Below are 21930 nucleotides of genomic sequence, written 5' to 3' on the forward strand. Positions count from 1 at the left end.
AAAATTTCATGAAGAAAAATTGTAAAACTTTATTAACAATGCTAAAGATTACTTAAATGTTTATGGGATAGGGACACTGAATATGATAAAGATGTTATTCCTTCCCAAATTGACTTACAGATTTAATGCAATTCAATCAAAATCTCACTGGCACTGGTAGAGAAATTGAATTTAAAATTTACATGAAAAAGCAAAAGCCCAAGAAAAGTCAAGATACTCCTGAAGAAGAAGATATGATCCTTAGATAAGATTTTTCCTTCTTCCTAGATTAGAGATGTTTTTAAATCTCCTTCTTAGACAAGATGTTTTAAAAAGCTGTAGTAGAGGATTGTATTAGTCTAGGGACATCTAAATTGACCTTTGGAAGGAAAGAATAACCCCAGAAACAGACGGAAGCTGGAATGGGTACTGGAAGCTTCCTCCTGTCCTAGGTTTAACGATTTCACTTTTGGACTGAGGGGAGGTTAGGGGATTCCAGGGAGGGACCAGTGTGGCCCAAATGGTGGGGCTGAGGGTAATCAGGAGGCTCAGGGCAGTGACTATATACTAACAGTAATGACATTATCTTGGTATGTTAGCAACAGGGACAGAACCATACAGTTGTATATTAGCTTCTGTTAGTCCTGCACACTTGATACGTGACAGAGTGACTTTTTAGATCATTGGGAAAAGAATGGACTATTCAATCACAGATGCTGTAAAATTATACATATGGAAAACACATATGTATGCATACATATATATGGTTACACCTATGGAAAAAAGTTAAATGGGATCCTCAACTCATACCATAATGAAAATCATTTTTAGATGGATTACAGTGGGTTAAAAGTAAAGAGCAGTATTTTGAGAGTTTCGGAATAAAATTGTAGCAGTGATGTTGGCACACAGACTGGGTACCTCTTCCACAGATTGTAGTTGTTGGGAAAAGGTGCCCAGTTAGGGACTACATTTCCCAGGTCTCTTTGCACTTGTATGGGGCCATGTGACTGAGTTCTGGCCAACAGAACATGGACTAAAATAGTGTACACCGGTGCTTCTCAAATTATCTGTGGTAATGGACTATTTCTCCCCAGTCTATTGTGGACCAATAGTTTTGTAAACTACAATAAATATAAATTACCAGAAAATTGAAATTTAAAAGGTCATACCAAACCCATTTTTTAAAATTATTAGATTCAACAACATAAAATTACTTTATCAAAATGCTATTAATAGTTTGCAAACACTTATTCTCAGTTTCTGTACTTTTGTGTGATGGAGAGGTGAAAAACAGTTTGCATACAAGCAGAAGTCAGGGGCCAAAATAAAATATTTATGGCCAAAAGATTACAAAATTGAGCACAGTAAAAATAAGAATTTATGTACATCAAAAATCACCATAAAGATAGTAAATGAGAACAAGTCACGAACTGGAAATAGGTATTTGTAATACATATAACGCACATTCAGAACATATAAAGTGATCCTACAAATCAGTATGAAAAAGGCAAACAACTCAAAAATGTACAAATATATAAACAGGAATTTCACAGTAGAGGAACTAAGAATACAAAATTAGAATTTGAGAAGGTACACAATCACATTAGTAATCGGAGAAATGCATATTAAGAACACAACTAGATACTAAGTTTCTGAGATAATGTGGCTGAATTGGGAACTTTCATACACTGATAGTGAAGCGTAAATCAGTTCAACCACTCTAGAGAACAATTTGGTATTATCTTGCAATGTTTTACATTTGCACCCATTATCATCCAACAATTCCACTCATAGGCATATGTACTCTAGACTACTGCAACACATAAGTAGAACTGCCAAATTTAGCCAACAAAAATAAAAGATGCCCAGTTAAACTGTATTTAAGATAAACAATTAATAATTTTTTTAATTGATCTGAAACTTAAATTTAATTTTGCCTTATGTATTTTTTCCAGTAATCCTACAAATAACAAGAGGCATGTACCAAAGTGTTCATAGTAGCATTGTTTACAACAGCAAAATCTGAAACCCACCTAAACTTGCATTGAGAAAATAATAGATAAACTGTATATTCACACAATGGAATACTAGGCAGCAGTGAAAATAAACGAACTACAGCTATGAGTAAGAAAAGTGAATCTTAGAACCATTAACTTTAAAAAGCAATTCAAAGAATATATATCAGAAATGGCATTTTATAACTATCTTCATAAAACTCAAAACCGACCACAACTAAACAATATAGTTTAGCGATCCACACACACGTGATAAAATATTTACAAGAGAATGAGAAACAAAGTAAGGTAGTTGTTACTAAGGTAGTGGTAGAGGCAGGGGAATAGGTTAGAGGAGGAAGTCACAGCTTGATAGGACGGTGTTGGTAATGTTCTAGTTCCTACACAGATATTCATTTTACCGCCATGCTTCTTACTCACATATGTTACCTAAGTTTCCGTATATATAAAATATTACACAAGATTAAAAAAATTGATCAACGATCAGGAAAGTTAAGTGAGTAGAATCTCCATCTACAGACGGAAAGCCCAATGCTTTTCTACTAAATTAGGATCTCTCTCCTAAAGAATAAAAATAGCATGCCCCGCAATCAGAGACATCGTGAAAAGCACAAAATACTACTCCATAGCTAGCTCCTGGGAGACACCAGGCGATGGAGCGTACACAGAAGGCCAATTCATCCCATATTTATATATACAAAGTATATACTTGCTAAGTACGGTGCTAGATTGTAGCGTAGGGGTGTGCGGGCGCTGCTGGGCAGATGTTCACAAGAGCTCGGCTGCAGAAGACTGCCAGCGCTACAGCTAGAGAGCCGAACATGAGGCACCATATCACGTGCGTATAGACTAAAAGCGAATGAGTCCAGTCCACTTGTAGCAAATCCCCTTTTTTAGATTCTCCTTCTCCGTGGGGGTGGGTTGAGGCTGGGAACTGTTCCTCCCTAGCTATAAAAGTTGACCTCTGTCACTCCACGATCACTTAAAGGAGAGCGATAGTAAGGATAAACCCATAAGCTAGCCTAATGTAGACCTAAAATCCTTCTTGGGCTCACAAGACACTTGAGACGTAAACCTCTTCAACGAAATTAAAAGTGCTGATCTTAATCCTCTAAGTAAAGGAGAAGAGAACCGCTAAAGCAGCACGGCTCCACGCACGCGCAGGAAGCATCACGGAGAGCGCGCGGCCCCGGCTGGAGGCGGAGCGGAAGAGGCCGGATAACACGTCACCGAGCGCGTTGCGTCACGCCGCAGGGGGCGGGGCGTCGGGGCTGGTTTCCTCGGCGACGCCCTGCTGGTCCTGGAGTGGTGTGCGGGCTCGCGGGCATGGGCGCTCCTCCGGGCCTGCAGGCCGACTGCGAGGCGCTGCTCAGCCGCTTCCAGGAGACGGACAGCGTGCGCTTCGAGGACTTCACGGAGCTCTGGAGGAGCATGAAGTTCGCGACCATCTTCTGGTGGGTGTTCTCGTCTGCTCCCCGCCCCTCTCCCGCTCAGAGGTGGCGTGGGAAGTTGCTTCCTTCCCGTCGGCGTCGCCGCCCCGGGGAGGGGCTGAGAAAAGCGCTGGGCTCTGGCGCCGCCTCCCTGGCCCCGGGGCCTGCACCTGCGCCTGGGCCGCGCGCTTTCTCTGGGCGAGGTCGGTGGCTTCGGTTGCATCCTTTTGCGGCCTCCTCCCGAATATGTGCTCTGCACGGCCGCCCTTCTCTCTCCTCTCCACTGCCTCACCCTGACCTGGGTCACCATCGTTTGCCCGCCTCCAGTCTTATCTTCCTAGAACCCCATGTTTAAAAGCACCTAAACAAAGAAAAAGACATTCACGATTGAATTCATTTTTTTATCCAGCAACCAAAGTTACCTTTCTAAAGTGCACATTTGATCATGTCACTCCCCTGCTTACCACCCTTCAGTGGTTCCCCTTGCCTTTGGGATACGGCTCAGATTCCGTAACAGGGCTCGCGAGGCCCTCTGTGACTGGACTCTGCCCATCTCTGCTGCTTCATCTTCCAGTCTCCATGCTCCCGCTCTCTTGCTCCAGCATCTGCCTGTGGTCTCTACAGGCGTTTCCTCGGCCTGGAGCTTCCCCCCAGCTTCCTTTGTCTGGCCACGTTTTTCTTCACTCAGGTTTGAGCTCAGAGGACAGTTCCTCAGGGAAGCCTACCTGTGCCCTTCTAGACTAAGTAAGGCATTCAGGCCCTTTTTTTCTTATAGCTTTCTGTGCTTATTTTATCTCTCTACTTAGCCCATTTTATTGTAAGTGTGTAGTTCAAGAGGCAGTGTTGTATAGTGGTTAAGAGCACAGATTATGGAGCCCAACTGCCTGAATTTGAGTCAGCCCACTAACTGTGTCTTTGGGCAAGTTACTTGCCTGATCTTATCTGTAAAATAGAATGATAAAATCACATATTGTTGTTCTGAGGATTAAATGAGCTAATATATGTTTAATGCACTCTAAGTACTCAATAAATGTTCATTATTATTTTTAATTTTCCCTCTCCTTGACAGTGCTCTGTGAGGGCAGCGACTGGATAAGTCTGATATTCTATTAGCATAATAGATATAATATTGAAAATATTGACTCACTGGATGAGTTCTTGTGATTAAAACTATGTTTTGCTGAATAAACTATAAAAGTTCCCTTTTTTCTCTCTCTTGATGTACAATAATCACCTGTGTGGTTTGTACCTTGTAGGAGATGGATGATTGAGAGTTATTTGTCATACAGTTAATGAAAGGAGAGGAACTAATTTTTTAACGGGTACTAAATGTAATGCATTTATAGCTTAATGTGTTTAATCCATAGAACAACTCTGAAAGGCAGGTATAATTATCCTTGTTTTATAGATGGGGAAATTGAGGCTCAAGGAGGTGAAGTAATTTCTCCTTGATCACACAGCTAGTCGGTGGTAGAGCAGACATTGCAACCTCTATGTCTGCCTGTTTCCAAAACCCACAATCTTTCACTCTATCCCTTTTGAGGAAAGTGACAGTTCAGGAACATTTTGCTGAGTTTACCTCAATTTTTAGCTAATGAGGGAAAACTGAAATGAGAAAAAAAGTGGAGCCCGCTTGAGGAGTGGTGGATTTTTCTTTAGAAATTGATTTGGTTGCCAATAGTACAGTAGGTATTTTTGCGTTCTTTTAGTATTTGTATTATTTGAAGAGCCCAGACTGGGAGTGTAGTGGAGTCTGCTTTCCTCCCCTGCTCCTCCTCTACTTTGTTGAGCTTTGCCCTGCAGAATTGGGAGGAGGCGGTGGGTTACATTGTATTGTGGTTCTCTTAACTTTTTCACCTGGGTGTTGCAAGGAGAAATGAGATTTAGTGTGAATCCCTGCGAGTATTGGGGAAAATCTCCATTATGTATTAAAGTGCATGTAATTTTTGTATTTTACTCTGTAATATAACCATAGTTATTTTAATATATTAAATGTTTTAAACTCTTAACCAGGAATAATTCGCAACCCCTCATTTTTTGCTCCCCAGTTCAGCAGGTGAAGTTGATGCTTTGGGAAGGTACGTCATGTTTACCTGGTATATTGCCTGTGCCTCAGTGTAAAGCACAGCAGAAAATTAGGTCTTTGTGCTTGGATTATGACAGGATCAGATGTGGAATTCCCATCCAGTTTTTAGCAGCTGCTAGATTATGCCTCTTCTAATTTTTGTTCGTTACTTACTTACCTAGAGTCATAATATATTTTCTCTTTGTTTTCTAGTGGTAGAATGAGAAATTTAGAAAAGAACACGTTTACAAAAGAAGCTTTAGCTTTGGCTTGGCGATATTTTTTACCTCCATACACCTTCCAGATCAGAGTTGGTGCTTTATATCTGCTATATGGATTGTATAACACCCAGCTGTGTCAACCAAAACAAAAGGTAATACTTGTTTTCTTCCAGCAGAAATATGAAACAAGTATAATATTTTTACAACAAACTGATTTAAATAGAAACCCCAGTGTTTCAAAATTATAGTACATTTGTGAAAATAGATTTACATTTAATAACTTTCTTACTCCTCTTCTTTGCAGATTAGAGTTGCCCTGAAAGATTGGGATGAAATTTTAAAATTTCAGCAAGATTTGATAAATGCACAACATTTCGATGCAGCGTATATTTTTAGAAAACTACGTCTAGACAAAGCATTTCACTTTACAGCAATGCCCAAATTGGTATGTTATCTAAAATAGATTGTTTTTCAAAATGAGATATTATGCTTCATTGTCGATAAAGTACCTAAGTCTCCATAAAGCAGACAGAATATTATATAGTTTCTAATACTTTTAGAAAGGCTTCTTAAAATAGGAGAAAGTGCTTTATGATTACTTCTTTTTTGCAGACAAAAATTCTGTCTCTGTTTTTAAATGCACTGTGTTTCAGGATGCCATCTGTTAAGGAAATTGTTAGAAGAGGACATTAGATTGGCATCTGCATTTGCTCATTCCTTTATTCAGACCTCAGAGAGGTTACTGAAGGAGGACCAAGGAATTTTAATGTCAGTTAATGAGAAGTCGAAACTTCACTTAGAAAATACCGTATTTCTTCAATCTTAGGACAGTTGAGACACTACATTGAAAGAGCATTAGGTTCTAGTTCTGGTTCTGCCATCAGCTGGCAAATCATGTGACTTCTCTGAATCCCATCGGAATTTGTAAGCATGTGGCATGGCATCTTAAGGGTTGTTTCAAAAGTGATAGTCTTTGGAGAATGGATTATTTAATAAATACATACGGAGAGCTGCTTTTGTTTCATCCATGTTTACTGATAGACAGTTTTTACTGCTGGCTTACTTATTTCAGTACTTAAAAAATATCCTTTAAAATACATTCTTTATCATAATAGCTGTCATATAGAATGAAGAAAAAAATTCAACGAGCTGAAGTTACAGAAGAATTTAAGGACCCAAATGATCGTGTAATGAAACTTATCACTTCTGATGTGTTAGAGGTAAATTTGCTTTTATGCTGTTGGAATTTTCTTTAGAAAGTTGTACTGTTAACTATATATTGAGGTTATACCTTCATCTACTGGATACTGAAAAATTTTCTAATGATTTTAATCAATCATAGAATGCTTATTATTTTCTCTAAAGTATCAGAAATCATACGCCCTAAATATGTCAAAATGTATGGAATAAATCTTGAAACACAGCAAGATACAGAAAAGTATAGAAGACTAGACTTGGACTCAGGATATGTAGATTCAAATACTGAAACCACCATTTATATTTGACTTTTTTTTTTTTTTTTGAGGAAGATTAGCCCTAAGCTAACTGCTGCCAATCCTCCTCTTTTCACTGAGGAAGACTGGCCCTGAGCTACCATCCATGCCCATCTTCCTCTACTTTATACGTGGGATGCCTACCACAGCATGGTGTGCCAAGTGGTGCCATGTCTGCACCCAGGATCCAAACCGGCGAGCCCCAGGCCGCTGTGCCACTGGGCCGGCGCATGTATTTGACTTTGGATAGGTCTTAAAACAAGAATTTAAAGTGACTTTATTTTTATTTTATTATTTTAACAGTATGAATTCACTTCCTAAGTTCCTTTTTCACAATACTTATTTAAAAACCCACCATTGAAAACAATGAGGCTATTCTGATTAAAAAAAATTTTGAAATCAAGAATTATGTGTAAGCGGTAGTCTTAAAATAGCTTTACCGTCTAATATATTTTTGTATTTTATTTGAGTTGTGCAGTATTGAGAAAATCTTTCATGTGGGTTAGTAGTGATACTCACTTGTAGAGTTTTATGTGGATGGAAAAGCATGGCCCTGAGGTTAAAACAAAACCCCGCTACAGGGCTACAGCTTTCTAATCAATGATACATTCACATTTCACAAGAATGGATCCATACAGAGAGAGGGAGAGAGTGGCATGAGCAGGTGGGGGCCTTGGTCGTGTCTTTTAATCTCTTTGAGCCTTAGTTTCCCTCTCTTTAATATTAGAATTAGAACCCTGATTTCATCCAATTGTGAGAATTGAAACCAGACTATGTCTGAATAGTGCTGAGTGTGGCATATGACACAGAGCAGGCTCTTAATAAATGTTACTTCTTTTTTCCCCCCAACCTTATTCAGTCTTTGCCTATATCAAGAGTGAAAGAGGGATGAGAGCTTTGAGTTGCTCAAATGTTTCTCTGTGTTCTAGGTGCTGACATGTTTTACTAGCTTCAGCCTGTCAGGTTGCATCTATGATGTTTGTAATTCAGGTATCAAGTTGATTTTTGAAAGCACTCTGGGACTGCTCTGTAAAATGACTTTATTTTTGAGCAAGAATTGTTACTCTGAGGGCCGTGGATCCCTTTCCCTCCTAAACTGTATGATAAATTGAGTGTCATCCATATGGATGCTTGGTTAGGGTGAGGTACCATAACTATCCTTAGATTCTCAAAGGTGTTCATACCCCCCGAAAGGTTAAGAATTACTGCATTAGAAGGAAATTGAATACTGACTGTCTAAAGACGTAGTATAGGGCAGGAGCTATACAAGATGTTTTGTGTAGATTATTTTACTCCTCACAACATCCCTGCAAAATAGGTGCTTAAATAATTTATAATTAATTTTTTTAAAAGTAGGTGTTTTAATCCCTGATTTAAAGTTGAGGTAGGGGCTGGCCCCGTGGCTGAGTGGTTGGGTTCATGTGCTTTGCTTCGGCAGCCCAGGGTTTCGCCAGTTCGGATCCTGGGTGCAGACATGACACCACTTCTCAGGCCACGCTGAGGCGGCATCCCACATGCCACAACTAGAAGGACCCATAACTAAAATATACAACTACGTACTGGGAGGGTTTGGGGGGAAAAAAGCAGAAGAAAAATAAGTAAATAAAGTTAAGGTACAGAGATGCTAAGTTAGGAAGTGATGGAGCTAATCTTCTGTATGGCTGCAGTGCCTGTTGGACCGCAAAGGCCTTGTCCGAGCTGGGACTGGGGTTAGAAATCTGTCATTCAGCACACATCCGAGTGAAGTATAACAAAAATTTGGATCTTTGCTCTCTAGCAGCTTAGTGAGAAAGAGGTAGGAGAGATTATATGTAGAGAAATAAATGGGATAAGAGAACTTGGTATAATAGAGGGAATTTGTATTTTGTCTTTTTGGTAGAGGGAATCATTTAAAAGTTTGAGAGCTCGGAGAGACTTAAAGTATATATTTAGGTTTAGGGTAAGGAGCCAGTTAGGAGAGGTTGTGTAAAACAGAGGGAGCAGGGTTCCCGCTGTGGAGGAGTTGGGTGGTCTGTGATCAGGAGCCCGGTGGAGAGAGAGCCTTGAGCAGGAGAAGGCACACAGCTTCCTCTGAAACTTGAGAGAAGGAGGTGAAAAGGATTTGTGTAATTTGTTGTGAGGAAGAGAAATAGAAGGCAAGCAGACCTGATAGCCTGAATTTTGAGAGGGCTGTAGGGGTTCAAGGAACTGAGGATTGAGAAAGTTTGGAGTAGCCGTTGTGGAGAAAGAAAGATTTTGGGATACTAGAAGGGCTCTAAGGAGCACTGATGTGAGTCATAAAGGGAGAGGCAGAGGATGTTAGAGGAGCAGGACACTGTTCTCGCCAATGTTCTCCCAATGAAAGAAGATGATTGGAATCCAGTTATAATTTTTGATTGTTGACCAATATGGTGGTAGAATGTTAATTTTTTTCCAACATACCTTCTTAAACATGCTTTTTGATTTTTTTTTTAAAGGTACGCTTTTTTGGTGAGGAACATTGGCCCTGAGCTAACATCTGTCACCAGTCTTCCTCTTTTAAGATTTTTAAATTTTTCTCCCCAAAGTCCCAGTACATAGTTGTATATCCTACTTGTAGGTCATTCTAGTTCTTCTAGTGGGATTCCACCACAGCATGGCTTGATGAGCAGTGTGTAGGTCCACACCCAGGATCCAAACTGGTGAGCCCTGGGCTGCTGAATTGGAGCGCGCAAGCTTAACCGCTCGGCCGTGGTGCTGGCCCCTGCTTTTTGATTTTTAAGCTCTTTTACTACCATGTGTTGAATTAAAGCCTCCTGTGTTGAAACAAAAATTGTGTTTGTCAGCAGAAAGGTGTGGAAGATTTTAGAGAACATAGCTGGGGAGCTGGTCAAAGTGTCATTGGAGAGGAGGGTCAGAAGGCTGGCTATGAAATGCTTATTCCTGGAGTTTTCTAGGAATGGAATAGACTGCGTGAAGTCATCCTGACTTTATCTAGGGTCTTTGCCTTGCCACAGATCTGCTTTGAGAGACTTTTCCTTCATTACCTCTGTTGACTCTCTTCATCCCGTCCTAGCATAGCCTTTGACCCTTTCTCACTGATAATCCTTAAATTTAATCCTTTTCTACTTTCCTTCTACTGCCTGCAAATGCTGTTAAGTCTCCATGTCAGCACACCTGAATTCTGATCATGATTCTGCCACTCACTGGTTCTCACTGTGTGATTAAGGAGGATAATAAAATAAAGAGAATAGGATATTGAATCAAAACATCTGATTTTTAATTCTAACTTTGCTACTTAAATATGACCTCGAGTCAATCATTTCATTTCTGAGTCTGTTTCATAATGGCCATTGTGTGTTGAGTTTTACACATATGCCAGGAACTATATTAGATGTTTTACATATATCTCACTAATCATCATTAGTAACCCTGCAGAGGAGGTGATATTTTTTTAATTTTAAAAACAAGGAAGCTGAGGCTTAGAGAAGTTAAGTAATTTACATAAAATAAGGTGCAGACCTTGGCTTTGAATGTTCAAGTCTGTAAGGCTCCAGTCTATGCACTTTCTTTTTTTTTTTTTTTTATTAATGTTATGATAGATTACAACCTTGTGAGATTTCAGTTGTACATTTTTGTTAGTCATGTTGTGGGTACACCACTTCCCCCTCTGTGCCCTCCCCCCACCCCCCCTTTTCCCTGGTAACCACCGATCAGATCTCCTTATCAATATACTAATTTCCACCTATGAGTGGAGTCATATAGAGTTCGTCTTTCTCTGACTGGCTTATTTCGCTTAACATAATACCCTCGAGGTCCATCCACGTTGTTGTGAATGGGCCGATTTTGTCTTTTTTTATGGCTGAGTAGTATTCCATTGTGTATATATACCACATCTTCTTTATCCAATCATCAGTTTCTGGGCATGTAGGCTGGTTCCACGTCTTGGCTATTGTAAATGCACTTTCTTTTCTTTCTTTTTTTTTTTTAATGATTTTTCCTTTTTCTCCCCAAAGCCCCCTGGTACATAGCTGTATATTTTTTTAGTTGTGGGTCCTTCCAGTTGTGGCATGTAGGACAGCGCCTCAGCGTGGCTTGATGAGCGGTGCCATGTCTGTTCCCAGGATCCGAACTGGTGAAACCCTGGGCTGCCGAAGCAAAGCACGTGAACCCAACCACTCAGCCACGGGGCCGGCCCCTCTTTTATTTCTTACTCCTTTAACTTTGCATAGTGCTTGTCCTTATACAGAACACTGTTACTTATGTAAGCTCACTTAATACTTGTACAGTGGGTTAGGTGGCATTACTTAATTTTGTACAAGTGTGGAACGTGATTCCCAGATTGAGGAATTTGTTCCAGGTCACAATCTAGCAAGTGACAGAACTCAGACTCAGAACCAGGTCCAGCTAGTGGTCTTTCTCCTGTCCTGTTGTATTGCATGTTGTAAAGTAATGGAAGTACAGCACATTGTAAACTAAAAAGTTAGGGGCTCCCATGCCTGGACTCTGTTCCCCTTTGAAGATCCTGCATATGTGAGCACTCATCACTCCTGAGCAGTTTCTGATTCCTTGAGTAGATGTCTGTTGATTCCATCGAAGTCTGCTGGAAATCAGTTGAGTAGCCTAACTCAGGGATGACTCAGATGTTGCAGTGGCCATCTATGATGGAGAGGTCAGTAGTTCTCTCCTGGTCTGTGAGTCAAGTCCCAGTAGTGGTTTTATCTTATTTCTTAAGTCTGCGTGCATTGTGCTTTCTCCTTACCTCACAGACTTGCCCATTTGGCTGGAGGTTTGGGGGAGGCAGGTCTGATTAATAAATGGTACCTCAAATGGTGTCATAAATCATCCTCTGTTTCTTTTAATCCTGAGTCTTATCACTGAAGTAATGATGAAGCTTATGGAGACAGGCGCACAGGCTTTGAAATTTGTGCAAGTGAGCACATCTCTGGAGGATTGGGTGAGAGTCATTATGTAGGAATTTCCAGCGGAGCATAAAGAACTATGTAAATATCTTTGATGTGACAATATGAAAGAAAAATGTGATCTTAGTTATCAGTAGTGGTATTTAACATTATGTTATACTACAAATAATTTTTATTATATCCAGGAATGCAATCCTATGTTAACTAATTAGTCTTTCCCCAGTGTCTCTCCATACAGTGTATATTAGTTAATGTTTGCAAAGTTCAATTCAGTGAGCCCATACCTCTGGAAAGCAGCCTTCATTAATAAAGTTGTAAAGTTCTGTTTGCATGATTATATTATTTTCAAAATGCTGTAGCATGTTAATCCTTATCAACTCAGTCACTTTGGAAGGGCATTTTATTTTATATTGGTTTTGCCTTTAAGTTTCTCCTCAAAAATTGAAATAAAAGACTCATCTTTTCACTTTTAGGAAATGCTGAATGTTCATGATCATTATCAGAACATGAAACATATAATTTCAGCTGATAAGTCCAATCCAGACAAAGCCCTCAGCCTGATAAAGGATGATTTCTTTGACAATATTAAGAACATAGTTTTGGAGCATCAGCAGTGGCACAAAGACAGAAAGGTACGCGACTGCTTGTTTGGTACCTCACTTCTGCATCTGTATGGTTCACGGGCAGCTCGACGTGGGCCCTGATGTTTAGAGGCAGACTGTTGAGTAACTCCTGTCCTGTGGAGTTAGGGTTCAGGGGCTTTCCTTTTCCCGTTCTGGCTTTGCCGCTTGTTAGCTATGGGATCTTATTTAACTGTGCAGTCTGATTTTATATATGGTTATATATATAATTAGACAATTATAATTATATAATATATAACAAATATTTTATATATATAGTTATAGAGGGATAAGTATCTTGGCATACCACAGATTTATTACAATCTTTATAATTTAGTATTTTCCAGAGGTTGCACACTGGCAGTCTTTGGGCCAAATCCTGCGCACAGATGGACTTTGTTTGGCACGGTGTTGATCCTAATGTTGTTTTAAAAATTTGAATTAATTACTAATATTTAAATATTTGTGGACTTTCCTTAAAATTCCAGACATCCAGCTTCTCTTAAAAATCAGAGGTTTGGTAACACTGGTCCCACTTTGCTGCATGACAGCAGACAGCTAGACCTGAGTGGTGCTTCTCCCATTGTGGCCCAGCACGTGCTTCTCTGTTTACCACATGCTGTATCTGCCTTGGTGTATCCGTTTACAAATCTCATCAACACAAATCTTCAGTTTAGTGTTCTGGTCCAAATACAGATGCTGGAACTGCCCATGTTCCACATTAACCTTTTCAGCTAGAGAAACTTTTTTACTCTGGAAGCCGAAAGGCCAGCACTGCTAAATTTACCTTTGAAACCACTGCTTCATCTTATTTTAGTGAATACTTCTAGGAAAAAATAAAAGTGAAAAATGAGCAATTTCTAATTACTTACTATGTGTCTGAAAGTGTGTTCGAGTTTTCACAAGTGCTAGATAGGTTTTGTTATTTTATATATTGCCTTTTAGAAGGATTTGTTGCCACTTTTTGACTTTCTACTATATAAAAAGGATACTGGCTCATAAGTTAATTTTAGAAAAGATAAACAAGGTGATGAGTAGATAACAGTCTTGGGAAAAAGGGAATAATTTGCTGCTTCTACCCACATTTATTTTAATAAGAGAAAGCACATTTTAGAATGGTTGAATATTTTAGGTGCTACAAATCGGTTACATAAATGACGTAGGCATTTAATGTAAAAATCTGTTTTGCTACTCTCTTTTAATAAATAAACTCTCTTTAATGAGCATTATCAAGACCTTCGGAAACCTGAAGGAAAGGAGGATAAGCCAGTTTTCTTACTACCACATAAAGAGCATGTCATCCTTCATTAGTAGGAGGATTTAGACATCTTACTGATGGATTTCAGCACTATTCTGAACCCTAACTCTAGTCTTCGAGTCAGGTGGCGAGCCATGCTGCAATAGCATGAAGCCGTCTTGTAGGTTTTCAGTAATTGACAGTAGATGATTCTTATTGTTCTGAAATTGATTTGCAATTAATTTTTAGTTAATTTGAATTGTAAATGTATATATATAACTTTTTTGCTCTTTCAGAATCCATCCTTAAAATCAAAAGTTAAAGATGGAGAAGAAAAGAGGGAAGGCAATTCACAAGAATCAGAGGTCAGAAAAATTCCCTGTATCATTGCTTACGGGACAGTAGTTTGGTTAGCTTCTTTTCATTTTATGTGTGGCTATGATTGTGTACACTAAGCACTATGACCCTTGGTCAGTATTATAATAAATATCTTAGAAAATTCTGAAACATGGCTCTGTGAAGAGCTAGTCTGTTCTTTACTGGAAACCTTGTGAAAGACAGTAGGTGTAGACTGCGAGTGAGGATATTCACAGTTTTCAGCAGGGAAAAGGAGGGATGATGGTGCATCAGTCCTTACAGGGGCGGAGGACGGCTTTGTAATGTCTGTTCTCATTTCCTGTCAGCCTTTCAGCCTGTGTGGAGGTGAAGCTACTATTTACTGCTTCCACCCCCCAGAGTTTTCCTCCACCTTAGTGGACGAGACAAGGAGCCTGCTTTGGGCATAGGAGGGAATGGCCTGGTCACCAGGGCTTTAGTCTGTATTATCCTTAAATCCTGAATGAAAATGGTCAGTACCTGTGTGGGTGGTTTCATGCCACCTGCTATGAGAATGTGGTGTGTGTTTAAGTGTCTTTACTCAATATGTGTCCAATAAATGTTAGTTTCTTTTACCCTACCTTCTATCTCAAATCTTATTGCTGATAACAAAATACTTGGGTTTTCATGATTTTACTTAATGTTTATGTGTTTTAACTTTTTCCCCTTCCTGTTTATTTTCGCTTCCAGAGATGTGAAAGGGCAGAATCATTAGCAAAAATAAAATCAAAGGCCTTTTCAGTTGTTGTTCAGGTAAGTTATTTCCTTAGTAAGATAATTTAGAAGTTGACTTGATGCTTTTTTAATTACATTTTTATTTTTCATCAAAGTAAAACATGTGCGTAGTTTAAAAGTCTCGTAATACTATACGGCTTATATAGCCCCACAGTCCCCTGCTCCACCACCTCCCACCCCTGCCTTCCTGACCTCAGGGCTCAGCCGTCTTCAGCTTTTTCTCTTTTGGCTGTTTCTTCTGGTATTTACCCTGAATATTGATGCCATTCTTCTTTATTGTCTTCCAGCTTCTTGTATTCCTCATCAGAGAAGGTTTTAGGATTTTCTCTTTATCCCTGGAGTTCTGAAATTTCGTGATAATGTAACTGAGTGCAGGTCTTTTTCCCATTATTGTCCTTGGCTCTCATGGTGGGCGTCCTTTTGATCTGATAGCCTTCAATTCTGAGAAATTTTTTGTATTATTTCTTTGATAGTATGCTTTACTGCATTTTTGCTCTTTTTCTTTCCTTGAATTTTCCTTCTCATTTTTCTTTTTTGTTTTCAATCTTCCTCTTTTCAGGAAGATTTCTTAGACTTCATCTTCTGAACCATTATATTGAATTCTTTCTTTTTAATTTCATCTTTTTTTTTTTTTATTTTTTGAGATTGGCACCTGAGCTAATCTTGAGAAGATGTTGTCAATCTTTTTTTTTTTTCCCCTCCTTCGTCGTCTTCTCCCCAAAGCCCCCCAGTACATAGTTGTATATTCTAGTTGTAGGTCCTTCTGGTTGTGCTGTGTGGGACGCCACCTCAGCATGGCCCGATGAGTGGTACTATGTCCGCGCCCAGGGTCCAAACTGGCAAACCCTGGACTACTGACGTGGAGCATGTGAACTCAACCACTCAGCCACTTTGCCAGTCCCCATTATATTGAATTCTTTATTTTTGCTGACATTTTTTCGTTACTAAGATTTTTTTCTTGTTCCAAGAATCTTTTCTTACTTGAAAAAATGTGTTCTTTATCTTTCTTTTCTGGATGCAGTATCTATCTCTTTGAGGATATTGATTACAGTTTTTTGAAGTTTCCTTCTCTTTCCTCAGTGCTCCTATTTTTGTTTAGTTTGATCTCTCTCTTTCATTTTGGTGGCTTTTTTCAAATTTTTGAAGATCCTCAGACCATATTTAAGACTGGTCATGTGGAGATACAGCTTTTTGACCTCAGTATTTCTTTCTCTTGGATCTAGGCTTTTTTTTTTTTTTATTTTTTTAACCAGAGAGTAGTCTTCCATCCCCTCATCTTGGGGAGGAAAGTGGTAAATAAGCCAAGCTGCTAGTGGTGGGAGCCTCCTGAGAGAATCAGCCAAGAGGCTTAGCATTCCTTATGCAGGTTTTCACTGAACCTCCCTATGTTCAGTAGCAGGCGTTATCTGTCCCTTCCCCAGCTCTTGCAGTGTCCTCAAGCCTCCAGCTTCTCTGGTCTAGCTTCCCCAGAGAGCAAACCTCCTGTTCTCTACAGGAGGGGGCTGGTTGTTTAGTTTAGACACTAGGAAAAGGGACGCTATTCCCTTTGTAGATTTGCAACATTTCTACCCATATTTTTAGTCCCATTTCTGTTGACTCCACTTCCTGATCCACTTGGACCAGCTTGCTTTACAGTAACTTCCTCAATACAGGCCATTAGATTTCAGCTCTGTTCATTCTGTTAAATGAGCTGTCACTCACTCTCCCACTTCCACAATGTTGTTGTTTTTCTTTACAGCTGCTTTGTTTCCTGTTGTCTCTATTTCGTGAGTTTATTTTTATTCCTTTACTCTCATTTTAGTGGGATTTCAGGAGAGAGCACTGATAGATTTATGTGCTTAATCTCATGTTTTTCTGAATTCTTTGCATGAATCTAAGAATTTTATTCTGTGGGAAATTACTGTCATATTCTGGTTATAGAAATAAAAAAGAATAAGTAAAAAAATTAAAAGTGACTATAGATTAGTTGTGTTATATATTTGCTATACCACAGTAAATTGAGTACAAAATATTGTTGAATGAAAGCACCAAGGACAATAAATTATTCCAAATGCTTTTTAAACTAGAACCATTTCCATTTTATATAGTGCTAATTTTATATAGTGCTAATAGTGATGTTTAATGCATATCCTAAGACGTTATGAAATACTTTTTAAGAATCATTAAATTATTGGGCCTGCCCGGTGGGGCAGTGGTTAAGTTCGTACATTCTACTTTGGTGGCCTGGGCTTTGCTGTTTTGGATCCAGGTATGGACCTATGCACCACTTGGCAAGGCATGCTCTGGCAGGTGTCCCACATATAAAGTAGAGGAAGATGGGCGCAGATGTTAGCTCAGGGCTAATCTTCCTAAAAAAAAAAATTCATTACATTATAATCCCCATAAATTGTTATAAGTATGTATCATTGCATAGTTGTGGTTTTTTTCTTTAAAGAGGCGTCATTAACATACAATGCATGGTAGCTTTTTAACAGCTGTTCATACCTGCCCTGCATATATGACATTAACTGAGAACTGTGTTAGTCAGGACTCTCCTTAAGCAAATAAGGGAATTCATTGACTGATGTAACTAAAAAGTCCTTGGACTGTCCCTCCATTTCTCACCTTTTTTGTTGCTTTCACTAGCTTCAAGTGCTGTTTATAACAGCTCCAGCCTTGCATGTCCCCAGCTTTAGGTTCAATGGAAAGGGAGGATTTTCCTTCCTAAGAGTTAAGCAAAATTCTAAAATTGAGTTATATCAGCTATGAAACAGATCATGCCCACCCTGAGCAAATCATAGTGGCCACGGGGATGTGAAACTCGTTTTGACTAGATGGGGCCACGTGGCCATACCTGCAGCCAGGCGTAAAGTAGTTCCACTAGAAACTTACGGTGATAACTAAGGAAAACAAGATGTTGTTAGAAGAAAGGGAGAACAGGTTGTTAGGCAGTAAAGAGAGTACTTGGTCTTTACACCTCCATTTCCCAGCCATTCAACTGCAACTACATTTTAACCCAACAACTACATTTTAACTCACTTTAAGTATATGGTGACGACAGCTGCAGGGAACTTTTCCTGTTGTAAAGATAAAAGAGTATATACATGTGACAGGTATTAAGCAAGCCAGGATAATGGTAAAGTACTTTATTATAAGTATTTCCTTAAATCCTTCCTCCTCTTAGATTGTGTATTTTGCCTTTCCCTCAATTATCTATCAGTTGGATTCATTGTGTGATTAGTTGTGGTTAATTGGATTTCTAACTCTTAAGGCTTCCAAGTCAAGAAGGCATCGCCAAGTCAAACTTGACTCTTCTGACTCTGATTCTGCATCTGGTCAAGGACAAATCAAAGCAACTAGGAAAAAAAGAAGCCAAGACACACTGAAATCAGCAGGAAGGAAGATGTCTTCCAGGAACAGAGGTAACTTTTAAAGTCTTTTTGAGACCCAACAAGGGAAAATGAGTCTTCTTTACAACCTCCCCTCACCTTTTTTCTTTATCAGAAAGGATCTGATAGTTGTTTGACTGAGAACCTCGTGAGATTTAATATTAAAACTAAGTTTTCTTAGATTCTTAGACTTACTGCTGAAAGGGACCCTAGGGGTCATCAAATTCATCATTTCGTAGATGATGAAATTTAGGCTCATACAGATTAAATAACTTGTCCAAAAGTGATATAGCTAGATAGTTATAGAAATCAGTCTAGAATTATCCAGACCATACTTATTAGTAATTTTTGTGTGTGAATCAAACTTATATATAAATAAGTTATCTGATAAGTAATATAATCTATAAACCATATTTCTCTTTAGCTGCACTAATTAACCTGCACTTGGTTTTCTTTTGAAATAGTGTATCTATAAAATTACTTTGGTATTTGGTTTTTGAAGTGATGACTATATTTTGGGGGCTGGCCTGGTGGCACAGTGGTTAAGTTCACACGTTCTGCTTCTCAGCAGCCCAGGGTTCGCCGGTTCGGATCCCAGGTGCGGACATGGCACCACTTGGCACGCCATGCTGTGGTAGGCGTCCCACGTATAAAGTAGAGGAAGATGGGCAAGGATGTTAGCTCAGGGCCAGGCTTCCTCAGCAAAAAGGAGGAGGACTGGCAGTAGTTGGCTCAGGGCTAATCTTCCTCAAAAAAAAAAAAAAAAGACCATATTTCAATAGCTTTAAAAACTTACACAAATTATATATATATGTGTGTGTGTATATATATATACCATACATAAAGTTGGAATCTGATTAGCAGGCTCAGGAAAAAAAAAACAGGCATTAGAAACATTAGTTAATACTTAATGCCCAGTATAAAACACACTCCTGGCTACTGCAGCAGTATATGAAGATATATTATAGTCTTTTAAATGTTTTTTTCCTCGATTGAGGCAGTGGAGGGAGAACTGAAGTTAAATGCCTTTAACATAGTCCAGATATGGTTAAGTTTTGTGATAGTTGCTTGAAGTGCACTGAGAATTCAGAGGAAGGGATACCGCATTTGCTGAGGATAATCAGGAAATCCTTGAAAAGGAGAATTTCTAGTTCTTTCTACAAAGTTAGCAGATAATGCGAAGAGAACTGTTAGACCAATCTCACTTACAATGATTACTGAAAAATCCCAAATTATATGTATCAAAAGAATTCCAGATATAAAACAACTTGAATGAGTGCACTCATTCTAGGATGCAAGGATGGTGCAGTTAGGAATCGATATAATGTAATAATATATAGTCAGTATAATTTGCCATATGAATGGGTTAAAGGGGAAAATGTGAATTCATTTTAATAGTTACCAAAAAAGACATTGGATAAAATCCAGTATACATTCTTGATTTAAAAAAAGAATTCCTCTAGATTAGGGGATCAGCAAATTGTTTCTGTAAAGGTCCAGATAGTAAATATTTTAGGCTTTGTGGGCCATGTGGTTTCTGTCACAGCTGCTCAACTCTGCCATTGTAACATGAAAGCACATATAGACAATATATAAGCAAATGAGTGTGCCCATGCTCCAGTAAAACTGCATTTACAAAAACAAGTTTGGGGCCAGATTTGGCCTGTGGTCATAGTTTGTCACCTTCTGCTCCAGATAAAACAAATAGGTGGTTATTTCTTTAACCTAATTTTAAAAAGAGCGAGTGTTGTGTGTGTGTCTGTGTGTTATTAGACTAAAAGCCACCTCATTTTTACTGGTAATACATAGAAATATCACAATTTTATTTAACATTGCTCTTAAAGGGCTAGTCATAATTAGGCAGAAGAGTCAAGTGATATATGATATCAGAAAGAAAGGCTACAAAATGATCATGATTTGAAAATGATTAATTTGATGCCTTAAAAAATATCCTAAAGACAATTTGCTGAAAAGAATTAGGAACAAAAATTTCAGTAAGGTAGGGATACCACAACAGACCTTACAGAAATTAAAAGGTATTATAATAAGGAAAAATTATGAACAGTTTTATGCCAATAAGCTTGATAGCTTAGATAAAACGGATATGTTTCTGGAAAGACACACATTTCTGAAACTAACACGAGAATAAATAGAAAATCTGAGTAGTTCTATATTTACTAAACAGATTATATTCCCAGATGGCTTCACTGGGAATCCTAGCAGACATTTGAGAAAGGAAATCAATCCTGTTCTTTCAGAAAATGCAAAAAGGGAACACTTCCCAGCTGATTGACATTATAAGAAAAGAAAACTAAAGAACATACGTGTAAAAATCCTCATGAACATATATGTAAAAATCCTTGCAAAATATTAGCAAATTGAATCCAACAATGTGTTAAAAGGACAATTATTATCACAAACTAGGGTTTATTCCGGAATACAAGGTTGATTTAACATTAGAAAATAAACCAACATAATTCACCATATTAGCAGAATAAGGGAGAAAAGCTGTGTAATCATCTTAGTATATGTACACAAAATCCAGCATCTAGTCATGATAAAAACTCTGAGCAAATTAGGATTAAAAGGGAATTTCCTTAACCTGATAAAGGGCTTGTATGAGAAACTATAGCCAACATCATACTTAAAGGTGATTTCCTCCTAACATTGGGAACAACGTAAGGATGCCTGCTCTCATTGCTCCTATTACACATCATACTGGAGGTCCTAGCCGATGCAATAAGACAAGAAAAGGAAACAATAGACATTTAGATGGGAAAGGAAGAAATAATACTGTCTCTGTTTGCAAGTATAATTATTTTTTACACAGAAAATCCCCCAAAATCTACACAGTAGCTACCAGGACTAATAAGTGAGTTTAACAAGGTCATGAAATACTGGGTTAGTATTTATACTAACACAGAATAATTAGAAATTGAAATTTTTTTAAAGTACAATAACACCAAAAACACAAACTACTTCTTTATGTAGCTAACAAAACATGTTGTAGGATCTGTATGCTGAACGCTACAAAACAATGATGAAAAAAATCAGAGAAGATTTAAATAAATAGAAAAATGGTCTTCATAGATTAGAAGACCTGATGTTGTTAAGATGTCCACTAATCCTAAATTGTTCTGTAGATTAAATGCAATCCCAATAAAAAAATCCCCATGGTTATTTTGTATAAATTAATAAGCTGCTTCTTAAGTACATATGGAAATGCAAAGAAACTAGAATAGCTAAAAGAGTTTTGAAAAATAACTGTAAAGCTTCAGAGCTCAAGACAGTGTGCTGTCTGTGAAAAGATAGACACAAATCAATGGAAAATATTAGAATCTACAAGTAGATCCATACATGTAAGGTCAATTTTATTTTCAATAAAGATGCAAGGGCAATTCAATGGAGAAAGGATATTCTTCAATAAATGGTACTGATATAATTTTATATCCATATGAAAAAACAGATCCTCAACTCACACCTCACATCATAAACAAAAATTAATTCAA

The 21930-nt window shown here is 38.4% G+C and overlaps 1 protein-coding gene across 1 annotated transcript in view; it reads left to right on the forward strand.

Annotated features, from left to right (window-relative positions):
* The first annotated feature begins 1211 nt into the window (after positions 1-1211).
* Positions 1212-21930, forward strand: part of SNAPC1 (small nuclear RNA activating complex polypeptide 1) — a 30909-nt gene continuing 10190 nt past the window's right edge. Inside the window, exons 1-8 of the mRNA XM_046647022.1 lie at positions 1212-3451; positions 5706-5865; positions 6018-6158; positions 6829-6933; positions 12560-12718; positions 14240-14308; positions 15009-15071; positions 18304-18454. Coding sequence (XP_046502978.1) covers positions 3324-3451; positions 5706-5865; positions 6018-6158; positions 6829-6933; positions 12560-12718; positions 14240-14308; positions 15009-15071; positions 18304-18454 — 976 coding nt within the window. The 5' untranslated portion in view covers positions 1212-3323. The remainder of the gene's footprint in view (positions 3452-5705; positions 5866-6017; positions 6159-6828; positions 6934-12559; positions 12719-14239; positions 14309-15008; positions 15072-18303; positions 18455-21930) is intronic.

The sequence above is a fragment of the Equus quagga genome, chromosome 20 (assembly GCF_021613505.1).
Source record: "Equus quagga isolate Etosha38 chromosome 20, UCLA_HA_Equagga_1.0, whole genome shotgun sequence".
Taxonomy (NCBI): Eukaryota; Metazoa; Chordata; class Mammalia; order Perissodactyla; family Equidae; genus Equus; species Equus quagga.